Source organism: Cuculus canorus, chromosome 13 (assembly GCF_017976375.1).
Source record: "Cuculus canorus isolate bCucCan1 chromosome 13, bCucCan1.pri, whole genome shotgun sequence".
NCBI lineage: Eukaryota > Metazoa > Chordata > Aves > Cuculiformes > Cuculidae > Cuculus > Cuculus canorus.
In genome coordinates, this window is record NC_071413.1 from 6772415 (window position 1) to 6791774 (window position 19360).

The window sequence follows — 19360 nt, forward strand, 5'->3', positions numbered from 1 at the left end:
GTTTGCTTTCACACCGTGGTTTTCCAGACAGTGTTCATTCTTTGGAGATGATAACATCTCGTGTTCAGTGTGATCTGTGCTGAGCAGATGCCTCTTTTTCTGTAGCTGCCTCTGCTTGCAGCCTTTCCCCATCTCCAATGCAAGGGCAGGCAGAGCTGGAGCCAAAGCTCCAAATGAACAAGAGTTTTGATGTTTATGAAGTTCATAATAGCATTAAAATTAGTCCTTGGAAAGCAGTAGAATATGCATAAAAGATCTCTGGGGAAAAAAATGTTACATATGCTTGTAAGTGGGAAATATATCCTGTCCCCAGCTCTTGTCTCACTGCACAGGATTGATGGAGATCACTCCTGCGTGTTGCCCAGGCCTGATAAAGGATGTTCGCTTTCTAAAACTCCAAAGTGAGTCTTGGAGGATTTATTTGCTGGTATTTTCGGTATCAGTGCAACAGTGTGTGCCGAGGGAAAACATTGCTTTGCCTCTCTGTCCCTTCTCCGAGCATCTTCGTTGACAGGCAGCTTCCAGACAGTGTCCTGCAGCTCTGAGCTGGCAGATGTCCTCCAGCCTGGGTCAGGAACAACGGGCAACTTGCAACGGGCTGTGCACCCCAAAACCTGCAGCCTTACCGCTCTATCTCAAGTTAAACAGAAAGGGATGTGCCGTATCGCTAATGTCATGAGAGTGCCCCCGGGGTTCTAGAGGTACCGTGGTGTTTCGATCAAAAATACCCACCCACTTGTCATAAAATAAACTCCAAAATCAATTGCTTCTCCTTTTAAAATTGACCGATCATAAATAAAGCAATATCCAGCCTTAATATGGGCTTCCAGGTCTGCCAGCATTGAGAAAGTACACTTCTCACTTGTGTTTAACAGGATAGTAAATGGTTCACATGATTTATTATTTATAGAATTAATGTATTCGACAGTTACCCCAAGAAAAGGGAGGACATTGAGAATCCCGACATTCCTGAGCGGAGTGGGATGGAAGGGTCATGGGAACAATGAAACAGAGGTTTATTTTAAAGTGTGTCAGAGAAAAGGAGGGGGAAATGGCTTTTGAATTTGGTTTCTAATCTGCTTGGCTTGGATGCTACCGACACACATCCACCGTCAGAGCTGACTGTTGCTCTGCCAACCAAAAAGCGGAACAAATTCGGATGCTCTTCTCTGAATAGTTGCAGATGTAGCTGGGCAGATGCAAACTCCTTTTCTCTCTGTGGCTGCTGTTGATTGCCGAACTGTTTTTTTCACAGTGCGGATCAAAGGCCAGGACTCCGCTGGGTTCAGGAGTCTTTCCCTTTCCAACTATGTGTGTTTTTCAAGCTCAGTTTAATATCAGTGTGTTGGGCTAAAAGCTGCGGAGCAGCTGTGGTGAGCCTGAGGCTTCACCTTTCCACCAAAGTCCCTCGTAAGCATTCAGAGAAAGTACTTGCAGCCCTGGTTCTGCAATGGGGTGCATTTAGGAAGAGCCTTTTCACTACCTCGGAGTGCTGCTGGAGCCAGTGGGAACCTATCCAGGCATAATAGACCACCCATGTGCAGCTGGGCCTAAATGTTTGAAGCTCATTCTTCCACTTCCTACTCACAGAAAACTCCCAGTGACTTTGATATCTGCAAGTAGTTCAGGATCGAGCCTTTGGTGAGCAATTTACAGCCTCTCTGTAATTCAGCATTGTGATTTGCACTCCTGGGCTGCCAGTGCCGGCTGTCTGTCCGCTGTCACCCAAAATCGGCACGCTGCAGCTCGTGGGATGTGTTTCCACTCCAATACGCTCTATTCCTCTTCCCCTTTGAGGAAGGAAAAGTGAGTGAAGTAGCAACGGCCCAATTAATTAATATGTTAACGGTCAAGGAGGCGCTGAGATCCAACCAGACCACCTACATCTGCCTCCAACCTCCGTGCAAGACTCTCGGTAAAGCTGTTCCTGGCTTCCAAAGAAGAGGGCTTTAGGTGACTTTCTATAAATCAGTGGACTTTGCCTCAAGCACATAAGGAGTTTGCTGATAGGTGGTGTCTCTTCTGCTGGTTCAATTCTCTGCTCTGAGTCTAGAGGTCTGAAATTTGCCCTAAATTACTTTTCCAGGGTCTCTTCCGTCACACATCCTTTAATGTTAGCTCTAGCAGCCCGGCGTGGCTTGTACAGATGCCACTGGAAAGCCTCTCTTTTCAGGAGGAAGCAGACAGGGCCACCAACATCCTTATAAATGGAATTAATTGACTGGAGGTGACTAAATCACTTCTGATATCCTTTTTTTTTAACCGAATAGAATAGAATGCTTTAGTGAAAGGTTTAAAAAAGGATCCTGGGCTTTCCTACAAGAGACAAAATGCAGCTTTTGCTTGAAACAACCACAATTTGTGAAAACACCTAGAAAAGGGAATGCCAGGTTAACACAAACCGCATGAACAATTGCAGAAAGAAGCTCTTTGTGCTGCAGGAATCATTTCTCTGAAGCGCTGAGAACACTCCAGGGGAGCCATGGAAAACAGGCAATATACCTGAAGAGGAGCACTGAACTGAGGATATCGCCCTGTTTGGTTTTCAGTATTGAAAATGAAAAATAGTCTTCAAATCTTAAAGGCAACATTTTAATTGAGGTTTCCATTCATACAGCATATTAGCTGTGTACCAGAATCCAGTCTTTCTGACCACTGTGAAAGGTGTATCCATGTATGAATAAACAGCCTGACCAGATTTTGTGGCTTTGAAATAACCTGACAGAGGAGACCGATGCGGGCAGGTGGAGCTGGCCTGGGCAAACCTGTTTGAGCCCAACAGCATTGCCTGCTGCTGGGAAATGGTGTGGCATTTGCAGCCAGTGGTGGGTGCCCTGTCCTGGGTCAATCAAATGCAGATGCAAAATACAGATGCAAAAACGGTGAATGAGCAGAAAGCCACCTGCGTTGAGGGGTTTTAGCCAGAATGATGCCACTGTTTGCTTTGCTAGGATATAGCTTTTCTTTTTCTTCTTTTTTTTTTCCTATTTCTTTCTTTCTCTCCTTTCTTCCCTCTCTCTTCCTTTCCTTTCTCCTTTCCTTTCCTTTCCTTTCCTTTCCTTTCCTTTCCTTTCCTTTCCTTTCCTTTCCTTTCCTTTCCTTTCCTTTCCTTTCCTTTCCTTTCCTTTCCTTTCCTTTCCTTTCCTTTCCTTTCCTTTCCTTTCCTTTCCTTTCCTTTCCCCTTCTCTTTTTCCTTCCTCCCTTCCTTCCTTCCTCCCTTCCTCTCTCTCTTTCTCTCTTTCTCTCCCTGCCACTCATGCTTTCTTTCTCTCTTCCCCCCATCCTCTTTCACACACCTCTTGCTCTCTTTCCTCTCAGCCCGCTTTTCCCTCTCCCTCTTTTTCCTGGACCCGCTCTCTCTGTCCCCCGTCCCTTTCCCTCTCCTCCTTCCCCCCCGTCCCTTTCCCTGCCCCTCAGCCCCTCGCAGCCGGGCCCCGGGGTGCCGCCGGTGCGGTGCGATCCCCGCTCTGCCCGCTGGGGGGCGGCACACGCCGCACGCAGCCCGTGGCGCGGGCAGGTGAGCACCGGGCACCCCCCGCTCCGGCCGCTGCTCTCGGGCGCTCGCTGAGGGCAATGAAAGCTGCGGCGAGAGACCCCGCGGCTGCGGGGCGAACGCGGGCAAACGCCGCTCCCGGAGCCCCGCAGAGCAAGGCAGAAATCCCGGGAAGAAAGCCCCTTCCCCGTGCCTATTTCTCTCTTGCTCGGAAAAAAAAAACCCCTCTTCTCTGCGCTCCCTGGGTTGGAAGCTGGTTATTTTTCGTAGTGATGATTTTTTATCTCCTTGCAATTTGAAGTTTGAGCTTTCCTGAGCCCGTTGATTTTATCTCTGTTAAGTTCTCAGCTGCAACAACCAAAGACCTCTTGCTGCTGCTTGGTTTTCTGTAGAAAACCATCTCGGTGAAGTTTTCAGCCGAGGAGAGGTAAGATTCAGTCGAGGTTATTTCTCTAGAGAGCACCAGGAACCCCAACTCCTGGAGTGGCTTCGGTCAAGCGGCTCCAGTTAAAAATTCCCGCCTTTAAACAAGTTAAATTCCTGCCTTTAAAAAGTTACGTTGTTTAAGAAACCGTGTACCCTTGTGTACGCTAAGAAAACGCCCTAGATTTTATAAGAAATCTGATTTCCTTAAAAACCGAAGACAGAAACGTGAAGTCGTTCTCAAAGTATTCCAGAAAAAAAAAAATAAATGCTTTCTCGACAGCGGTACATTTACATGAAAAGTATCAGAACTACTATTTGTTTTAATAAAAACCTCCCGGCCGTTTGCTCGTTGATGAAACCCTCCCAGGACTTTGACATTTATTTCCACCAAAATTAAATAACAATTTCGAAGCGCCCGAAGAAAATTTCCGATCAATTTTTCTGTCGCGGGTGGTTTTGACCATTCCTCCTTGTAGAGGAGCTGACTCTTTATTTTTAATTAATTTTTTTTTCCCCCCTCAGTTATCGCATAAAATCGTTTCCTTTCTTATTAAGAAAGTCTCCGGTAATTAAGAGCACGGCGAGTTCCCACGGCCGGAGCCGCTGCGGTCTCGTCCTCCCGCCCCGGCTGGAGCGGGGAAGGGACCCTTCGTCTCCTCAACCCGCAAAAATCGCAGTCTGACTTTTGCGGGAGAAGGAAGAAATAGCTTTGTTTAAAGCCTTACAAAGCCACACAAATTGCAAAGAGGGAAAGGCAGAATTACAGTGTAAGAAACCAAAAAATCACCGCTGGGAAATCGGAGCAGGAGCAGGCGGGCTCGGGGGAAGCAGCGGGAAGGAACCCTGCCGCACTGACAGCTAATTCATTTTAACCTTATCTCGGTCTCTTCGGGCTCGAATCGATTTTGCAGTGACTAGATTTTTTATTTCTTTTTTATTTTTTTTTTGTGCCGAGCAGGAAGAGGGAAAATGGCTTTTTTTTCCCCCACCTTTCTTTCTTAGCTGGGCAGATCCACGCTTCTCCCGGGTGGCACAGGGCAGCTCGTGGCACTTTTCCCGATACCTTAAGTTTACACTTGGTCACCATGCGTCCCTAATTGTCCCGCTCTGATTGCCTCTAATGAAACCATTAGAGAAAAGGCAGAGGGGCGGATTTCACAGCCACAAGAAAATCCACTTCAGTGGCCGGAACGAAAAAAAAAGAAAACCCAAACCCATAACACTGAAGTGCGCTCACTGTTTTCTTTTTAGGAAAATAACAATAAAATCCCTTCAAACCTGTCCTGAAGAGGCAGGAGAACCTCTCAGCGACAGGGGCAGAGCCGGGCGAGACGCCCCCTGCCCCGGAGAGGAGCTCGGGGAGGGATGAGGGGGCCTTCCCGGCTCCAGGCAAGGAACCGCCGGGCTCTGTGGCTGGAAAGAAAGATATTTAGAAGCAGAAGGGAGGGAGAAGGACCTGCCCGGCACGGGGTACCATTAAGTCAGTGTGGCCGTACGGGGATGAAAGCGATGTCGCGACCGTCCTTGAGATCAACCCGGTTCCAACAAAAGTGCTTCAAAACTTTGCTTTTCGATAAAACTCGAGGGAAGGCGCAGAGGGCGAAGCGGAGTCTGCTCCGCGCCGGCTCTTTTTGGGGCCAAACGGTTAAAACTATAGACCAGGGGGAACGCATATCATTTTTGATGTGTGCCTATATAATTTTGGAGTAAGGGAGGCGGAGGCGCCTCTGTGTGTGTGTGTGTGTGTGTGTGTGTGTGTGTGTGTGTGTGTGTGTGTGATGCTCGCCAAGGCCACCGCGTCCCGCCGCTGCCCTCCCATTGGCTGCGCCGGCGGGGCCGCGCCCCCCCATTGGCTGGCGGCGGCTGCGGGGGGCGGGGCTACCGGGGAGTAAAAGCGCGGCGGCGGCGCGGGGCGCGTTTCGAGGCTCGGCAGCGCGGCCGGGGAGCTCGGCGGCTCCGCGCCCCCCTCGCCAGGAGCCGGCGGGGCCACGCTGGCCCCGGAAGATTTCGGGCCGTTGTTGTGACAAGAACTGGGTTTCCGCAAGGCTGCTTTTTCTTTTCTTTTTCTTCCCCCCCCCCCCTTTCTATTTTCATTATTCCCATTTTTTTTTTTTGTTGTTTTCTATTTTTTTTTAATAATTCCCTTTTCCTGCAAGAACATTCCCCCCCACGCTCCCCGCCTCGGGCCATAGGTGTGTATACAAGAATCACAGTAATAAAGAGGGAGGGAGAGGCCGCCAGAGACCATCCCGCCCCGGCGACCCGAAGGATGCTGCTGCCGTGCCGCTGCTAGAGGAGACGCTGGGAGCCAGCTCGTCACTGAGACTCTCTCTCTCTCTGCCGCTCGCTCCCTCTCTCCCCTCTCCCTTCTCCGCCGAGGGGTCCCGGACAGGGGTGAAGCTCTTGCACCCTCTTCCTCCTCCTCCTCTTCCTCTCCTACCCGGAGAATCCCCTCTCCATGATGCAGGCTCGCTACTCCGTCTCGGACCCCAACGCCTTGGGAGTGGTGCCGTACTTAAGCGAGCAGAACTACTACCGGACGGCGGGGACGTACGGCGGCATGGGCAACCCCATGAGCGTCTATTCGGGCCACGCCGAGCAGTACGCGGCGGGCATGGGGCGCTCCTACGGACCCTACCACCCCCACCAGCCCGCCGCCCCCAAGGACCTGGTGAAGCCACCTTACAGCTACATCGCGCTCATCACCATGGCCATCCAGAACGCCCCCGACAAGAAGATCACGCTCAATGGGATTTACCAGTTCATCATGGACCGCTTCCCTTTCTACCGCGAGAATAAGCAGGGCTGGCAGAACAGCATCCGCCACAACCTCTCCCTCAACGAGTGCTTCGTCAAGGTGCCCCGCGACGACAAAAAGCCGGGCAAGGGCAGCTACTGGACCCTGGACCCCGACTCCTACAACATGTTCGAGAACGGCAGCTTCCTGCGCCGCCGGAGACGCTTCAAGAAGAAGGATGTCTCCAAGGAGAAGGAGGAGGCCCGGGAACGGCTGCTGAAGGAGCAGCCCAAGCCCCCCGGGCTGCCCGGCGCCGACCTTCCCAAGGAAGCCTCCTCCTCCTCTTCCTCTTCCTCCGCCTCGGCGCCGGCCTCGGAGAAGAAAGTGGTGATCAAGAGCGAGACGGCGTCTCCCGAGCTGCCGGTGATCACCAAGGTGGAAACGCTGAGCCCGGCGAGCGGCGGAGCTCTGCGGGACAGCCCCCGCAGCGCCGCCTCGCCGCCCGCCGCCGCCTCCCCCGAGGGCTCTCTGCCCGAGCATCACCCCGCGGGCAACGGGCTGCCGGGCTTCAGCGTGGAGAGCATCATGACCCTGCGGACTTCCCCCGCGGCCGAGCTCAGCCCGGTGAGCGCCGCCTCGGGCAGGACGGGAGCCGCGATGCCGCTGGGCTACCCGCCGGGGCAGCCGTCGGGCTACAGCGCGGCGTGCAGCCAGACCCTGGACACTAGTGGGAGCTACCACTGCAGCATGAGAGCCATGAGCCTCTACAGCGGCGAGAGGCCGGGCCACATGTGCGTGCCCCCCGCACCGCTGGAGGAGGGTCTGGCCGAGCATCCCACCGGCGCCCCGTCGCCTCTCGGGACCCTCAGCCTGCCGTCGGGGCAGGAGGGGGCGCTGGGGGCCGGGCACCCCCACGGCAGCGCTGGGGCGACGGGGGGGCAACCCAGCGCCTCTTGGTACCTCAACCACGGGGCTGAGCTGAGCCACCTGCCCGGGCATACTTTTGGTTCTCAACAGCAGACTTTTCCCAACGTCAGGGAAATGTTCACTTCGCACCGGCTGGGGATGGAGAGCGCCTCGCTCAGCGAGCACCAGGTGAGCAGCAACTCCGCCTGTCAGATCCCCTACAGATCCGCGCCCTCCCTATACCGCCACGCCGCCCCCTACTCCTACGACTGCACTAAGTACTGAGTAACCGCCACCCCCCGCCTAGGGCAGCCGCCAAAAAGTCGAATTATTATTAATAATAATTATTAAAAATATCGGGAGTAATAAAACCACACCAGATGAAGAGGGGGAGAAAAAAAAAATAATAATAATAAAAAAAATCTGGCAGCTTCCCCGTGGATCTGGGGGTCACAGAGTTTGTAGATCCCAAGCCTTGTTTCCGGCCTCCTTAAATTCCAAGCAAGTAAATTCTACTTGAAAAGGGGGATCTCTGCTTAAAAAAAAAAAGATAATTAAACAAAAGGAATAATTCTATATATATAGGTCTATAAAAGTGGCAAATTTTATATGCTAAAGTATAGGGGGTCTCAGAAAAAATAAGTTATGGACCAATATCACGACGACCATTTATACGTTTTAAAAGAAAAAAAAAGTATATAAATATATATATTAAAATATATGTCCTGGGTATTTTTTAAGTTCTCCGTGCTGTAAAAAATGTGTGGATTTCTAATCAGGCTGATTTTCAGAGCCATTAATATAATATTTAAAGTTGAGTTCACTGGATTATTTTTGTCTCGCCCAACAATTCCTAACTTCCAAATTAATGACAAGTGATTTCTTCTTCTGTGTACAATTATGCAATAGTTTCTTTCGTTTTAGAGCTGTTCTTTTTGCAAGACGAGGAAATAATTTATTTTTTGCTGGTGGATTTTTTTTTTTTGAAAGGAAAAAAAGACAAAGTATCTGATACTTTTTTATTATTATTTACGACGTGTGATGTTTTGTATAATAGATTTCACCTTGACCATTCCTAAGGACTATTTGCTTTAACCTGCTTCAAAGTTCGTTTGTCTTATGTGGTCCTAATTGTTGTACTTACCTTAAAATAAATCCATGCTGTTTTTTTTCTTCTCCAAGTCTGGCGCTTGTCTGTGTATATACGTGGGTTTTGCAGCTTTTCTTCTTTCACCTTTCTTTAATGTGGAAAACTGGTTGTTTTTAAAACTAAGTCGTTTTCCTGGATCCTGAAGGGTTATTATTATGATTATTTCTTTGATAAAAGGTTTAATTCATGTGGAGAGGTGGAAGTTATACATCTGCGGGGACACACACCCCCCGAATAGACATGGTCAGATCTGAGCACCCTCAATCCCAAATCCTTGGCCAGCCTGAATTTGGGGAAATATCCCTGCCCTGCAGAGGGGAGAATGGGGGAAAAAGGAGCTGCAGGGAGGGACATTTCTGCTTCCCTTGCCCCGTCCCTGCAAGACGGGCCTTGTGCGGTGCTTGGCGTGTCTCAGCCGGCTCTTTCCACAACGCAAAACGAATAAAAATCCCTCTTTTTTTTTTTTTCTTTAAAGGAAGCCGAAAGGCTACGAGCGGGTGCGGGTGATAACAGCGATCGTTTAAACTCGGGCTCACTGCGGAGTCTAAAAGAAGGCGCAAAGCTTATTTAGGAATCGTTTTAAGCTTTTAACTCCATCTCCCGTATAAAGATTTGGCTGATTTTAACCTTTTATTTATCCGTTTAAGCTCCTATTCGCAATGCTGGGCACTGACAGATGTTGTGCCTTTTCCTTAACCTATTATAGCAGCTTTAACCGAGCCCAGAATTGCAGAGGGATAGCAACGCAGAAGGCATGGAAATGCCGGTAAAGCCTGAAGCAGACTTCAGGAGGGCTCTTAGGGACTTCTCAATCCCAGCTCGTTGGAGCCCGGCTCCTGTCCCAGACACTGCAGAGGCTCAGCCGTCCAACCTTTCCCGGGGATATTTCCCCACCGAGCACCCCTTCCGCCTCCCGCAGCCTCCGAAAACCCCCTGTGAGCCCCGGCGGGCTCAGGGAGTGGTTGTACTGCTGTTAAAATCGATGATATAAATTGGTTTTGATCGGATAAATTTTGCATCGCTAGAAAGCTGGCAAAAAGCACTGAGACTCATGGTTTAAATGAGGAAAACCGCCCGAGCCTCACTTGATCTGTTTTTCAAGGAACATTCTTGTAAAGCTCTTGCCATTTTTCCTGGCTCTTGGAAGATGAGTTTTATTTTTTTTTCTTTTAATTCTTTTTTTTTTTAATACAATAACATCCAAACCACTTTTTAAAAGAGAAAATAAATAGTTTAGAGGATATAAAAAAATAATAATGTAAAAATAAAAATAGGGTAAAAAACCCAAAATAAGTGGGGACGAATTCTTCTCCAGGCTGAGCCCCTTTCCCCACAAGTTTTGTCCCCGAAGGGATCCCGACAGCAGTGGGGTGCTGGGTGGGTGGCTGAAGACAGGTGCCTGCTTTGAGCTTTTTCACACACGTTGAGAAATCTCGGGATTGCTGCTGCTCCCACACCTTCCCACACTGGCAAAGGGCACTGGGCACACGGGGACCCTTCCCCTTGATGGTTGGTGCTCGGGCTGGGGTGCAGGGGCTGCGGTGCTGGGAGCCTCCCCCTCCTCGCTGCTGCTGAACAGTTCCAGGGGGGCTGCAGCTTGAGCCCGGCTTGGGTATCCCCTTTTCTGCAGCAACCCCTTGTTGTTGGGTTTTTTTTCCCCCCGCCCCATCCCAGTGGGATGCTCCTGCATGGGGTCTGCACTGCTCCCGACCCTTTGCTCCCTCCCCGCACTGCTGGACTTCGGCTTTGGAGGTGGCAGGATTTCAGGATTTGGGGATTTCAGGAGGTTGGGCAGAAAAAGAAAAGCCCTCTATTAGGTGCTGAGAGCACAGGGAACGTGCAGGCTCTGGCCTTCCTGCGGGCTGGGAACAGCATCCAGAGCAAAGTGGGCTTCCAACACCTCTCCCAGGGCCAGGGGCTGGATGATAGCATCATCCTTTTGCTATGCCCCATCCCGGGGTGGGGGTCAAACCCCAGCTGCCCCTCTCTGTCCAGCCCCAGTGGACTCTGACTTTTCAGAGTGGAGCCTTTTTGGGTGGGCTGATTTTGCAGGTGCGATAGGAGCAAAGTAGGGGTGCAGGGGACCTTCATGGGGCTGTTTTTAATAGCTGAGATATGGAGGTCAGTAACACTATAGGCATCTGTTGTGACAGGTGAATTCTGCTCAGCTGGAGCAGAGGAGAAATTGGAAAGAAGGAAAGAAGGAGGAAGGCCCAAAGTAGCTGCTGCAAGCAGCCACGGCCGGATCGGGCCCTGCCAGCCCTGGCAGTTCAAGGACCAACACCACCTCTGCCCCTGCAGCAGATCAGGAGGGCCAAGCTCTGATCCAGGGAGGCTGCAGCTGCACAGACAGTTTGATTCCGGGCAGTAGATGACGATGGTGGATGGGTTTCTATCTCTCTTCCCTTGCTGCGCTGCCATTAACCTACAGGTTTGCAAAGCTGTCCAAAAGCTCCAGATTTTGAGGGGAAGGAACAGCAATTTTTCAGCTTGTTCCTTCCAGAAAGGTCCATGCACAGACCAACCCTGCAGCCCAGCCAAGGGAGAATTTTCCTGGTACTGCAGGACCAAGGCAAACACAATCCCTTTAGAAAGCCCCCTCGGCCTCTGCGTAGCCCGGGCAAGGAAATGTCTCATCCCCCTCAAGTCATCCCACATCCACTAAAGCTCAGCAATGTGCCTCGGTAAGGCACTGGACAGAAGATTTTTTGGGAAAGCTGGTAGCTCTCCTGTCACTTTGGAGGGGACTTTGCAGAAAGTCTGTAGCAGGCACTGAAGGGCCAGGAGAGAAGCTAATATACCCCAAACCCTGTGCCAATATCGTGTGACCTCGCAACTGTACAGTGCTGTGAACAGTGAGGGGGCCGGGGTGGGCAGCTCCCGCTGGCCTCTGCGGGATGTCATGCCTAGGGAAGCCATGGCTGAGCTGTGGCGGGAGTGGGGAGCACTGATTTAAGCCCCTGCTGCCCAGGCTGACATCCAGCAGGAGTGGGGAGCGCTGATTTTCATCCCTGCTCCTCCCAGGCTGGGATGCAGGTAGAAGTGGGGAGCACTGATTTATGCCCCTGCTACCAACAGGCCATGATACGGCAGGAGTGGGGAGCACCCATTTATGCCTTTGTTCCCCTCAGGCTGAGATGCAGCAGGATTGGGGAGCACTGATTTATACCACTGCTCCCCGCAGGCCAGGGTGCATCGAGAGTTGGGAGCACTAATTTACACCCCTGCTGCCCCTGACCGGGGATGAAACAGGAATGGGGAGCACTGACTTGCACCCTTTCTGCCCCTGATCCGGGATGAAGCAGGAATGGGGAGCACTGATTTACACCCCTGCTGCCCCTGACCCGGGATGAAGCAGGAGTGGGGAGCACTGATTTACACCCCTGCTCCCTGCAGTCCAGGATGCAGCAGGAGTGGGAAGCACTGATTTATACCTCTGCTCCCTCTTGGGCTGGGATGCAGCAAGGAGTGGGGAGCAGTGATTTGCGCCCCTGCTGTCCCTGGCTGAGGATGAAGCAGGAATGGGGAGCACTGATTTACACCCCTGCTTCCTGCAGTCCAGGATGCAGCAAGCAGTGGGGAGCACTGATTTATACCCCTGCTCCCTCTGGGCTGGGATGCAGCAGGAGTGGGGAGCACTGATTTATACCCCTGCTCCTGGGCTGGGATGCAGCAAGGAGTGGGGAGCACTGATTTATACCCCTGCTCCCTCTGGGCTGGGATGCAGCAGGAGTGGGGAGCACTGATTTGCGCCCCTGCTGCCCCTGGCTGAGGATGAAGCAGGAATGGGGAGCAGTGATTTACACCCTGCTCTCCCCGGGAGCCTCGGGCAGGAGCGCTCCTCGCTGCTGCTTTAAAAGGGGCTTGTCAGCTGCGGAGGAGGGGAAACACGTCCAGGAGCGCCTCCACTGCCGGCTCCGCGGTTTTTTTTTTGCCGTTCAGAGGAAGAGCGACGGTAACAACAGCAGCAAAGCCCATCGCCGCCGCGCCGCTCACCTCCCCGGCTCCCCCGCAGCCGTCGAAGCCGCTCGGAGGATGCTCCGGGGTGGAAAATGCAGCGAGCTCCAGCGATGCAGCCGTCAGGAGAGGGACAGCAGGCAGCACATGAGCTGGGAAGAAGGAGCAGAGGGAAAAGCCGCATCCCCGTCACCAAGGATTTCCTACCGCGAAGAGGGGAAAACGAGAAGGAAGCAAGAATTTTACTGGGGGAGGGAGCTCGGGGAGTGAGCGGGAGCCCGTGTGCCTCTCTCCTGCCGAACACGCGAGTATTTGTTGTTTTAATAATCCATGCTTGGAGTGTCCCAAGGAGCAGGGGACTCCCCGAGGTGGGGAGAGGAGGGGGGTTGGCTGAGGAGGGGGGCGACCCTCAGCCGTGAGGGTGCGTCCTGCGGGTGAGAGCAGGCGGGCTCTTCCTCATCGCTCTCCGGTGAGGATGCTGCAGGAAGGCTGCCCGGGAATGCTGGCCTCCAGTGTCGAGTCGAGGGGAGACCCCGCCTCCCCAAACCCTTTTTCTTCCTCCCTCCCTTTTTTTTTAATTTTTTTTTTTAAATTTATTTATTTGGGTGTTTATTGAATTTATGTCACGCCGGAGGGATCCTGCAGCTCCGGGTGGCTGGGAGGGATGCGGCATTACTGGCAAGGGCGGTGTTGGAGGGATGGGAGGGAATCCCACCCCACGCGTGGGACCCGCCAGTGAGCGGGGACACCCTCCTATCCCAGCCTGAGAAGCCACCTCCCTCCGCACCCCAGCTGGATTTCCCAGGCTCGCAGGGCGATTTGCAGCCTTTAGGAGTCGTCTGTGGCTCCACAGCCATCACGCTGGTTTTTATCCCTGGAGTGATGCACCTTCGCCCAGTGTTTTACTGGAGGAACGACAGGACTGGAGCTGAAGTGGTCAAGACACCCCATGGATGAAGAGGAGTTTGCAGAAAAGTGGTGGTGGACGTTGCCAGGGTCAGGAGGTTCTGAGTAACACCTGGGAGCCCGGTTTTTACCTCTTTCCCCGCCAGGTAGAAGTCCCATTACTGTTGAGGGAGCTGCACGGATGGGATATTTCTCTCTGAAAGAGGAAGGGATTCCCCTCAGGCTTCCTCTTCCCTCCCCCAGAGAAATAATGCTCCATGGAACAGGGTCTCCACGGGGTTTAACGCAGGTCTAGGGGGGAAACAGCCGGCCCCTCCGACTGCATCGGAATCCCTCGGGGCCTCGTATTAGAGCCGTTACATCAGTAAATTAAAATATATACATATTTATACACAAATCCAACAACAGAAAACACAGCCCCAAACCTGGACGTTTATACAGAAAAAGAGCATCACAGATTCCTAATGTAAGCACCGGCCAGCTGTGTGCACTTGTAAAGTTGTTATAATCCCCCTCCTTGTTATAAACAGGAAAGTACATAATATAAAGCAACAGGCCCGCATTCACAAATACCGACCCTCCTCCCCTCTGCTGCCAAATTCCCCTTTTATGAAGCCCTCTGCAGCCCCCGGGCGTCTCCCCCGCTGCTCCCTGCCCGGGGCTGAGCCCGGGGCTCGCCCCCCCCCCGCTGCCGGGTGGCCTATCGCGACACAGAGGGGGGGGACAGGGACAAGGCCACCCCTCCCAGCCTGATTCCCCAGCGGGGAGGTGCAGACTTCAGCCGGCGAGCCCCGCCACACCTGGACACCCCAATTCCTCCAGCTCCAAACAATCCTTTTCCCTCCTCCCCGCCTCAGCGTTGCCTTCTCCTCTCATCCATCCATCCTTTTTGTGTTTTTTTTTTTTTCCTTTTCCTCGTTTCTTTCATTTTTTAAATGTCTGTTGTTGTTTGATGCCCCAGTTTCCCTGCGGGAATGCCTGCCCGCCGCTCCCCAGCTCCAGCAGTGTACATCCTGCTCTGCTCTGTGTGCTTACAGCGTCAAAGGGTGGACGTGATATTTCAAACATCAGATCAGTGCGTTTATATATTGGGTGCCCGGAAATTTTTCCAAATAAACACAGCTTGATTCGACTTGGGTGGGCAGACTTATCAACAGACTAATTCTATAAACAAATGAAGGAATAACCCGGAGACCATTGGCTGGTACCAGCAAGACACGTGGAGAGAGCTTGGAGTTTTGTAGCAATGAAATTTTAATTAATGTGGGTGGGCTGAGAACACAAACGACTGTTTATCGGAGACAATTTATTTTCCAGTGCTAAGTCAACATATAATAGCAAACTTACAACAATTATTTAACTTTTTTTTTTTTTTTCCCTCCTTTTTTTTTTTTTTTAAGAGCTATGAAGCAGGGACAGAGGCAGAGCGAGCTCCTTCAGGCAGGGCTGGGATCTGAGCTCGCACAAATAGCTCCCCGGTGTACTCGTCCCAGGTTCTTGCCCTTCCCCGTCCCTTCTCTCGGCTCCGAGGGGGAAGACCCGGAGCTCCGAGCCCGGCGATGAGCCACCTCTACGGCAGCCACCTCTCCCCTGTGGGCAGCCCGTCCGTGGTTTACCTTCCCGCCGCCCTCGGCTTCGCCCCCAGCGCTGCCATCTCCCGGCAGGACCCCCCGCAGAAGCCCCCTTACAGCTACATCGCCCTCATCGCTATGGCCATCAAAGAAGCTCCGGAGCAGAAGGTGACCCTCAGCGGTATCTACCAGTTCATCATGGACCGCTTCCCTTTCTACCACGACAACAAGCAGGGCTGGCAGAACAGCATCCGCCACAACCTCTCCCTCAACGACTGCTTCGTCAAGGTGCCGAGGGAGAAGGGGCGGCCGGGCAAGGGCAGCTACTGGACCCTGGACCCGCGCTGCCTCGACATGTTCGAGAACGGCAACTACCGCCGGAGGAAGAGAAAGCCCAAAGCGCCGCCGGAGCCGCGGGGCAGCGCGACCCCCGCGGGTGGCGAGCGGCCGGGGGCTGCCGCTGGCCCCGGCGAGCCCAAGAGGGCCAAGGGCAGGGCGACAGCGGCGGACTCTGGCGACGAGGGGGTCCCCGGGGAGGACGGAGGAGACGCGGGAGCCCCGGCCCCCGCCGCGCCCCCGCCGTGCCCCAAGGGCGACCCGCGGGGCCGCAGCTTCAGCATCGAGAGCATCCTGGCGCAGGGGCTGCGGCAGCCGCCCCCCGGGGCCGCCCCCAAAGCGGCTCGGGAGAGCCCTGCCGGCTGCCTCGGAGGCTCCCTGGTCGCCAGCGGTGCCTTCGGGCCGGCCCTCAACGCCTCCCTCATGCTCGACTCCCAGGTGCACGGGAGGCTTTACCACATCGGCATCCCCTTCCTCTCCTGCTTCCCTCTGCACCTCTCCGAGGCGGTATTTAATTTTCAGTAGTTGCCCCATCATTATCCCCCTCTGGTCGCTGCTCCCGGGGAGCGATGGGAGGGAGAAACCTCACTCGGACCTCACCGAGCGGGTAAAGACCGAAAAAAACCCCAAACGACCCACCAAAAACAACCCCCCAAAGCGATGCTAAAGGTAACTCAGGATTTCAGGGCATTTTCAAGGCGCGTCTTGCTGTGGAGCTCGCTTTAGCGATTGCCTCCCACCCCTACCAGATCGACTTTTAAAGGTAAAAGGGTTTTCTCTTCCCGTGGGTGGTGGAGGTACCGAGGCAGGCACCGGGGGTTCCCACGCTGGCCTCCAAGCCCCACCGGGTTTGCTCTGCACCTTCAATCTTTGCATCCCTCAGTTTTCTCAGACCTGGTTTCCGCCAAGCTCTTCGGGTGTCCGGTTTTCTACTTTTTTTGGTTTTCTTTTGAGAACCAAACCCACCCCTTTCATCCCTGGGGGAGGAGGCTGAGTTTGGGTTTGCCATTAATACCCACAGATGCCTGCATATAATAATTCCTGATATTGCCCTACTGTCCCAGTCCTCTGAGTGAGTAAAAGGCAGGTAAATGGAGCTGAAGTAAGGGCAAACCAAACAATCCGGATTCATTCTGCACAGCTGTGCTTGTTTTGACTCAGCGCTGTACATATTTACCTGTGTTAATGCAAGCTATTTTCCTGCCTAGCACTTGTGCTTCTGGTGTATCACGATAAGCGTTTCTGTCTCACTGATGCGGCAGAGAGAGGGGGGATGGATGAGCAAAGAGCTTATGAACGTGAATATGCGGCCAGTTTCCACGTCTTACTGGGATCAGTTGCTTCTGACCAAAAAAGACTTGAAGCAGGGTTGTGGAGGCTGGTCTTGGTCTTTAGAAGCAGCGGTGTTAACAACTCGGATAACTACCAGGAAAAAAAAAGAAGACATCAGCTACACTTCTAAAGTTTCCTTTTTTTTTTTTTTTTTCCTTAAAGAAGGAAGAATCCAGACACATTACAAGCCATCAGGATTTTTTTGTTTTGTTTTGTTTTTTTCCCCATAAATAGAGGCTTTTTGTATATTAGTGGATAAATGCTCTTTTGGAAAAAAAATATCTATATTCTCATTTTTTGTTATGAAATTGAACCTATAGCCAATAAAAGTATTTTGTTCAGGACTGTGGCTGATGCGTTGTAAAACACCCCTCAGCTCACGGAGCCAGAGGGCCAAGAAGCGAGGCCTGCTGCTCAACGCAGCAGCGAGTTCTGGTGCAAAGATCCTAGTGATGGCTTGATGCACTGTGCTGCCAGGAGGAGGGAAAAGGTGGGAGAGGCTGAAAATAGGGGCCTGGGAAATTACCCATTCACCACGACTGAAAGATTGTTTCCCCAAATGATTCTGTTTCTCCTTCTCTCTCTCCATCCCACTCGCTCTGACAAGCAAAGCCCCTGGAGTACTGGAAAGCTGAGTTTCTCAGGTGAGTTGAGACTCAGCTTTTGCAGAGGATGGCCATCAAACTGCTTTGACATTTGTACCGGGAGTTCAGAAGGGCTCATCTCAAAGCAAGGCAGATAGTTCTTACCTCAGGAGGTATAGAAAACCTCCAAAAAGTGGGAATTGTTGACTTTCCCAAAAGAAAGATGGTCATATGTGGATCCTTGAATAGGCAGAGCCACAGCTTCTCCCTGTGAAAAAAAAGAGAATAAAAAACCAGAAAGGGGCTTTCGTACAGATTTGCAAGATAGACTTTATTTATTAACATCCCATCTCAATTCTTGTCCGGCAGAAATCTCAAATAACTCTCCACCCCGAGCTGCTTGCATATACTGGGAATTGGGCTCATGTGTGAAATGCAGTGTTAATGCTGCATCCAAGGATGTGTGAATCTGGGTTTTCCTTAAGCTCTAAAGCTGGTTCCCACAGATGGAGATCCTACATCCCTGCTTTCCCTGCAGCCTGGTCCAAGGAATGGTTTTTATCCCCAGAAAGTGCTTATTCATGCTCTCAGTCACAAGGTGGTTTATACCTTTAAATTCCTTTATAGTTCTTTAAAAAGCCTCCCCTGAAGGAGCTGTGAATGCTCCCATTGGGCACAGGGAAGCTCTTTCCCATCAGTAGCTGTGGAGGGCATGGACCAGTGCCGAGCAACTTCACCATCCCTGGGTGCCTGCAAGTGTGCTGGAGGTGCTGGCAAGCAGCCACTGCCGGTCAGGGTGAGCACTCACTTCTGCATGCACCAAGCATGAGGACAGCTCCACATGAAGAAAAATCCACTAAATCCCCCCCTCAAGCAGTTTTAAATTAGATGTCCAGGCTCCTTTGGTTCCTTTCTCCAAACTTGACATCATAGCTGTGATCCCGTAGTTTTATCACATCTCAGCTCCTGTTCTGGCTCCCAAAATACCTTTTTGGACATGCAAACAGGGCTTTTACTCCTTTCCTACTTGTACCCTCTGCCTCAGGGCCCCTTCTATACAAGGACAGCTTTCAGTGGCAGCTCCACATCAAAACTATTTGAAGGCGTAAGTCTCACATCAGGATTGCAGGTTGATATGCGCATGAGGTATATTTTTATCACAGGCACGTTTTTTGGAGAGTCAACTTTTTCTATGCAATGTGAATTTATATTTTTGTAAATCTTTGATCATGGTGACATTTGATTTGATTTCATTACCATTTTGTTGTAGTGGAGTGGGACCAAGTACAGCTGCAATATTTAAAAGCCACCCAGGGCCTCATTTTGCTTTCACTTGAGAGACCAAAATTAGTCAACTTAACGTGCTCCGCACAAACGCGACACTAACTCAAATGAACTCAGAACCGAGTGAATAGTTATAAGTGGCAATTTGTAATTATTAGGGATCAGGCCATCGATGTAACTTGCAGGGGTTGAATACTGAGAAAAAAGCTCTTATTGCCAACACACAGAATGACTAACGGCACATGGATTTTGCACGTCATCTGTTTATATATAGAGGAAAAGAAGTAATGGCACAATAAAACCAGCAGTGCTTTGGTATGTAGGAATAAGTGTGCGTATCAATACACCAGTACCTGCCATTTGGATGTAATAGAGCATCCAGACCAGGCTGGATGGGGCCCTGGGCAGCCGGATCTAGTGGGACGTGTCCCTGCCCATCACAGAGGGGTTGGAACTACGTGATCTTTAAGGTTTCTTCCAACCCAAACTATCCTATGATTCTATGATCCTTTAATTCTCTATACATTATATGAATCTTGGGTGCTGTGCAGTACAAACCTGACAATGTGTCATATAGATAAGAAGGACCTGACAAGCTGCAAATAATTGATGTCAATGCTTTCACACCTGTTCCACAACCCAAAAAAGCAGCTGCCAAACACAAAACTGCCACCCAGT

The 19360-nt window shown here is 51.7% G+C and overlaps 2 protein-coding genes across 2 annotated transcripts; both read left to right on the top strand.

The window, feature by feature from the left end:
• The first annotated feature begins 6027 nt into the window (after positions 1–6027).
• On the top strand, positions 6028–8715 carry FOXC2 (forkhead box C2). The gene has a single exon (XM_054079194.1). The coding sequence runs from the start codon at positions 6378–6380 to the stop codon at positions 7845–7847; it is 1470 nt and encodes a 489-aa protein (XP_053935169.1). The 5' UTR covers positions 6028–6377; the 3' UTR covers positions 7848–8715.
• A 6268-nt stretch (positions 8716–14983) lies between these two features.
• FOXL1 (forkhead box L1) lies at positions 14984–16092 on the top strand. The gene has a single exon (XM_054079195.1). It carries the CDS (start codon positions 15135–15137, stop codon positions 16005–16007), a length of 873 nt encoding a protein of 290 aa, XP_053935170.1. The 5' UTR covers positions 14984–15134; the 3' UTR covers positions 16008–16092.
• The last annotated feature ends 3268 nt before the right edge of the window (positions 16093–19360 follow it).

What these genes read in the sequence shown, in the direction of transcription:
- FOXC2 (XM_054079194.1), top strand. Translation starts at nt 6,378, where the DNA reads ATGATGCAGGCTCGCTACTCCGTCTCGGACCCCAACGCCTTGGGAGTG.
- FOXL1 (XM_054079195.1), top strand. Translation starts at nt 15,135, where the DNA reads ATGAGCCACCTCTACGGCAGCCACCTCTCCCCTGTGGGCAGCCCGTCC.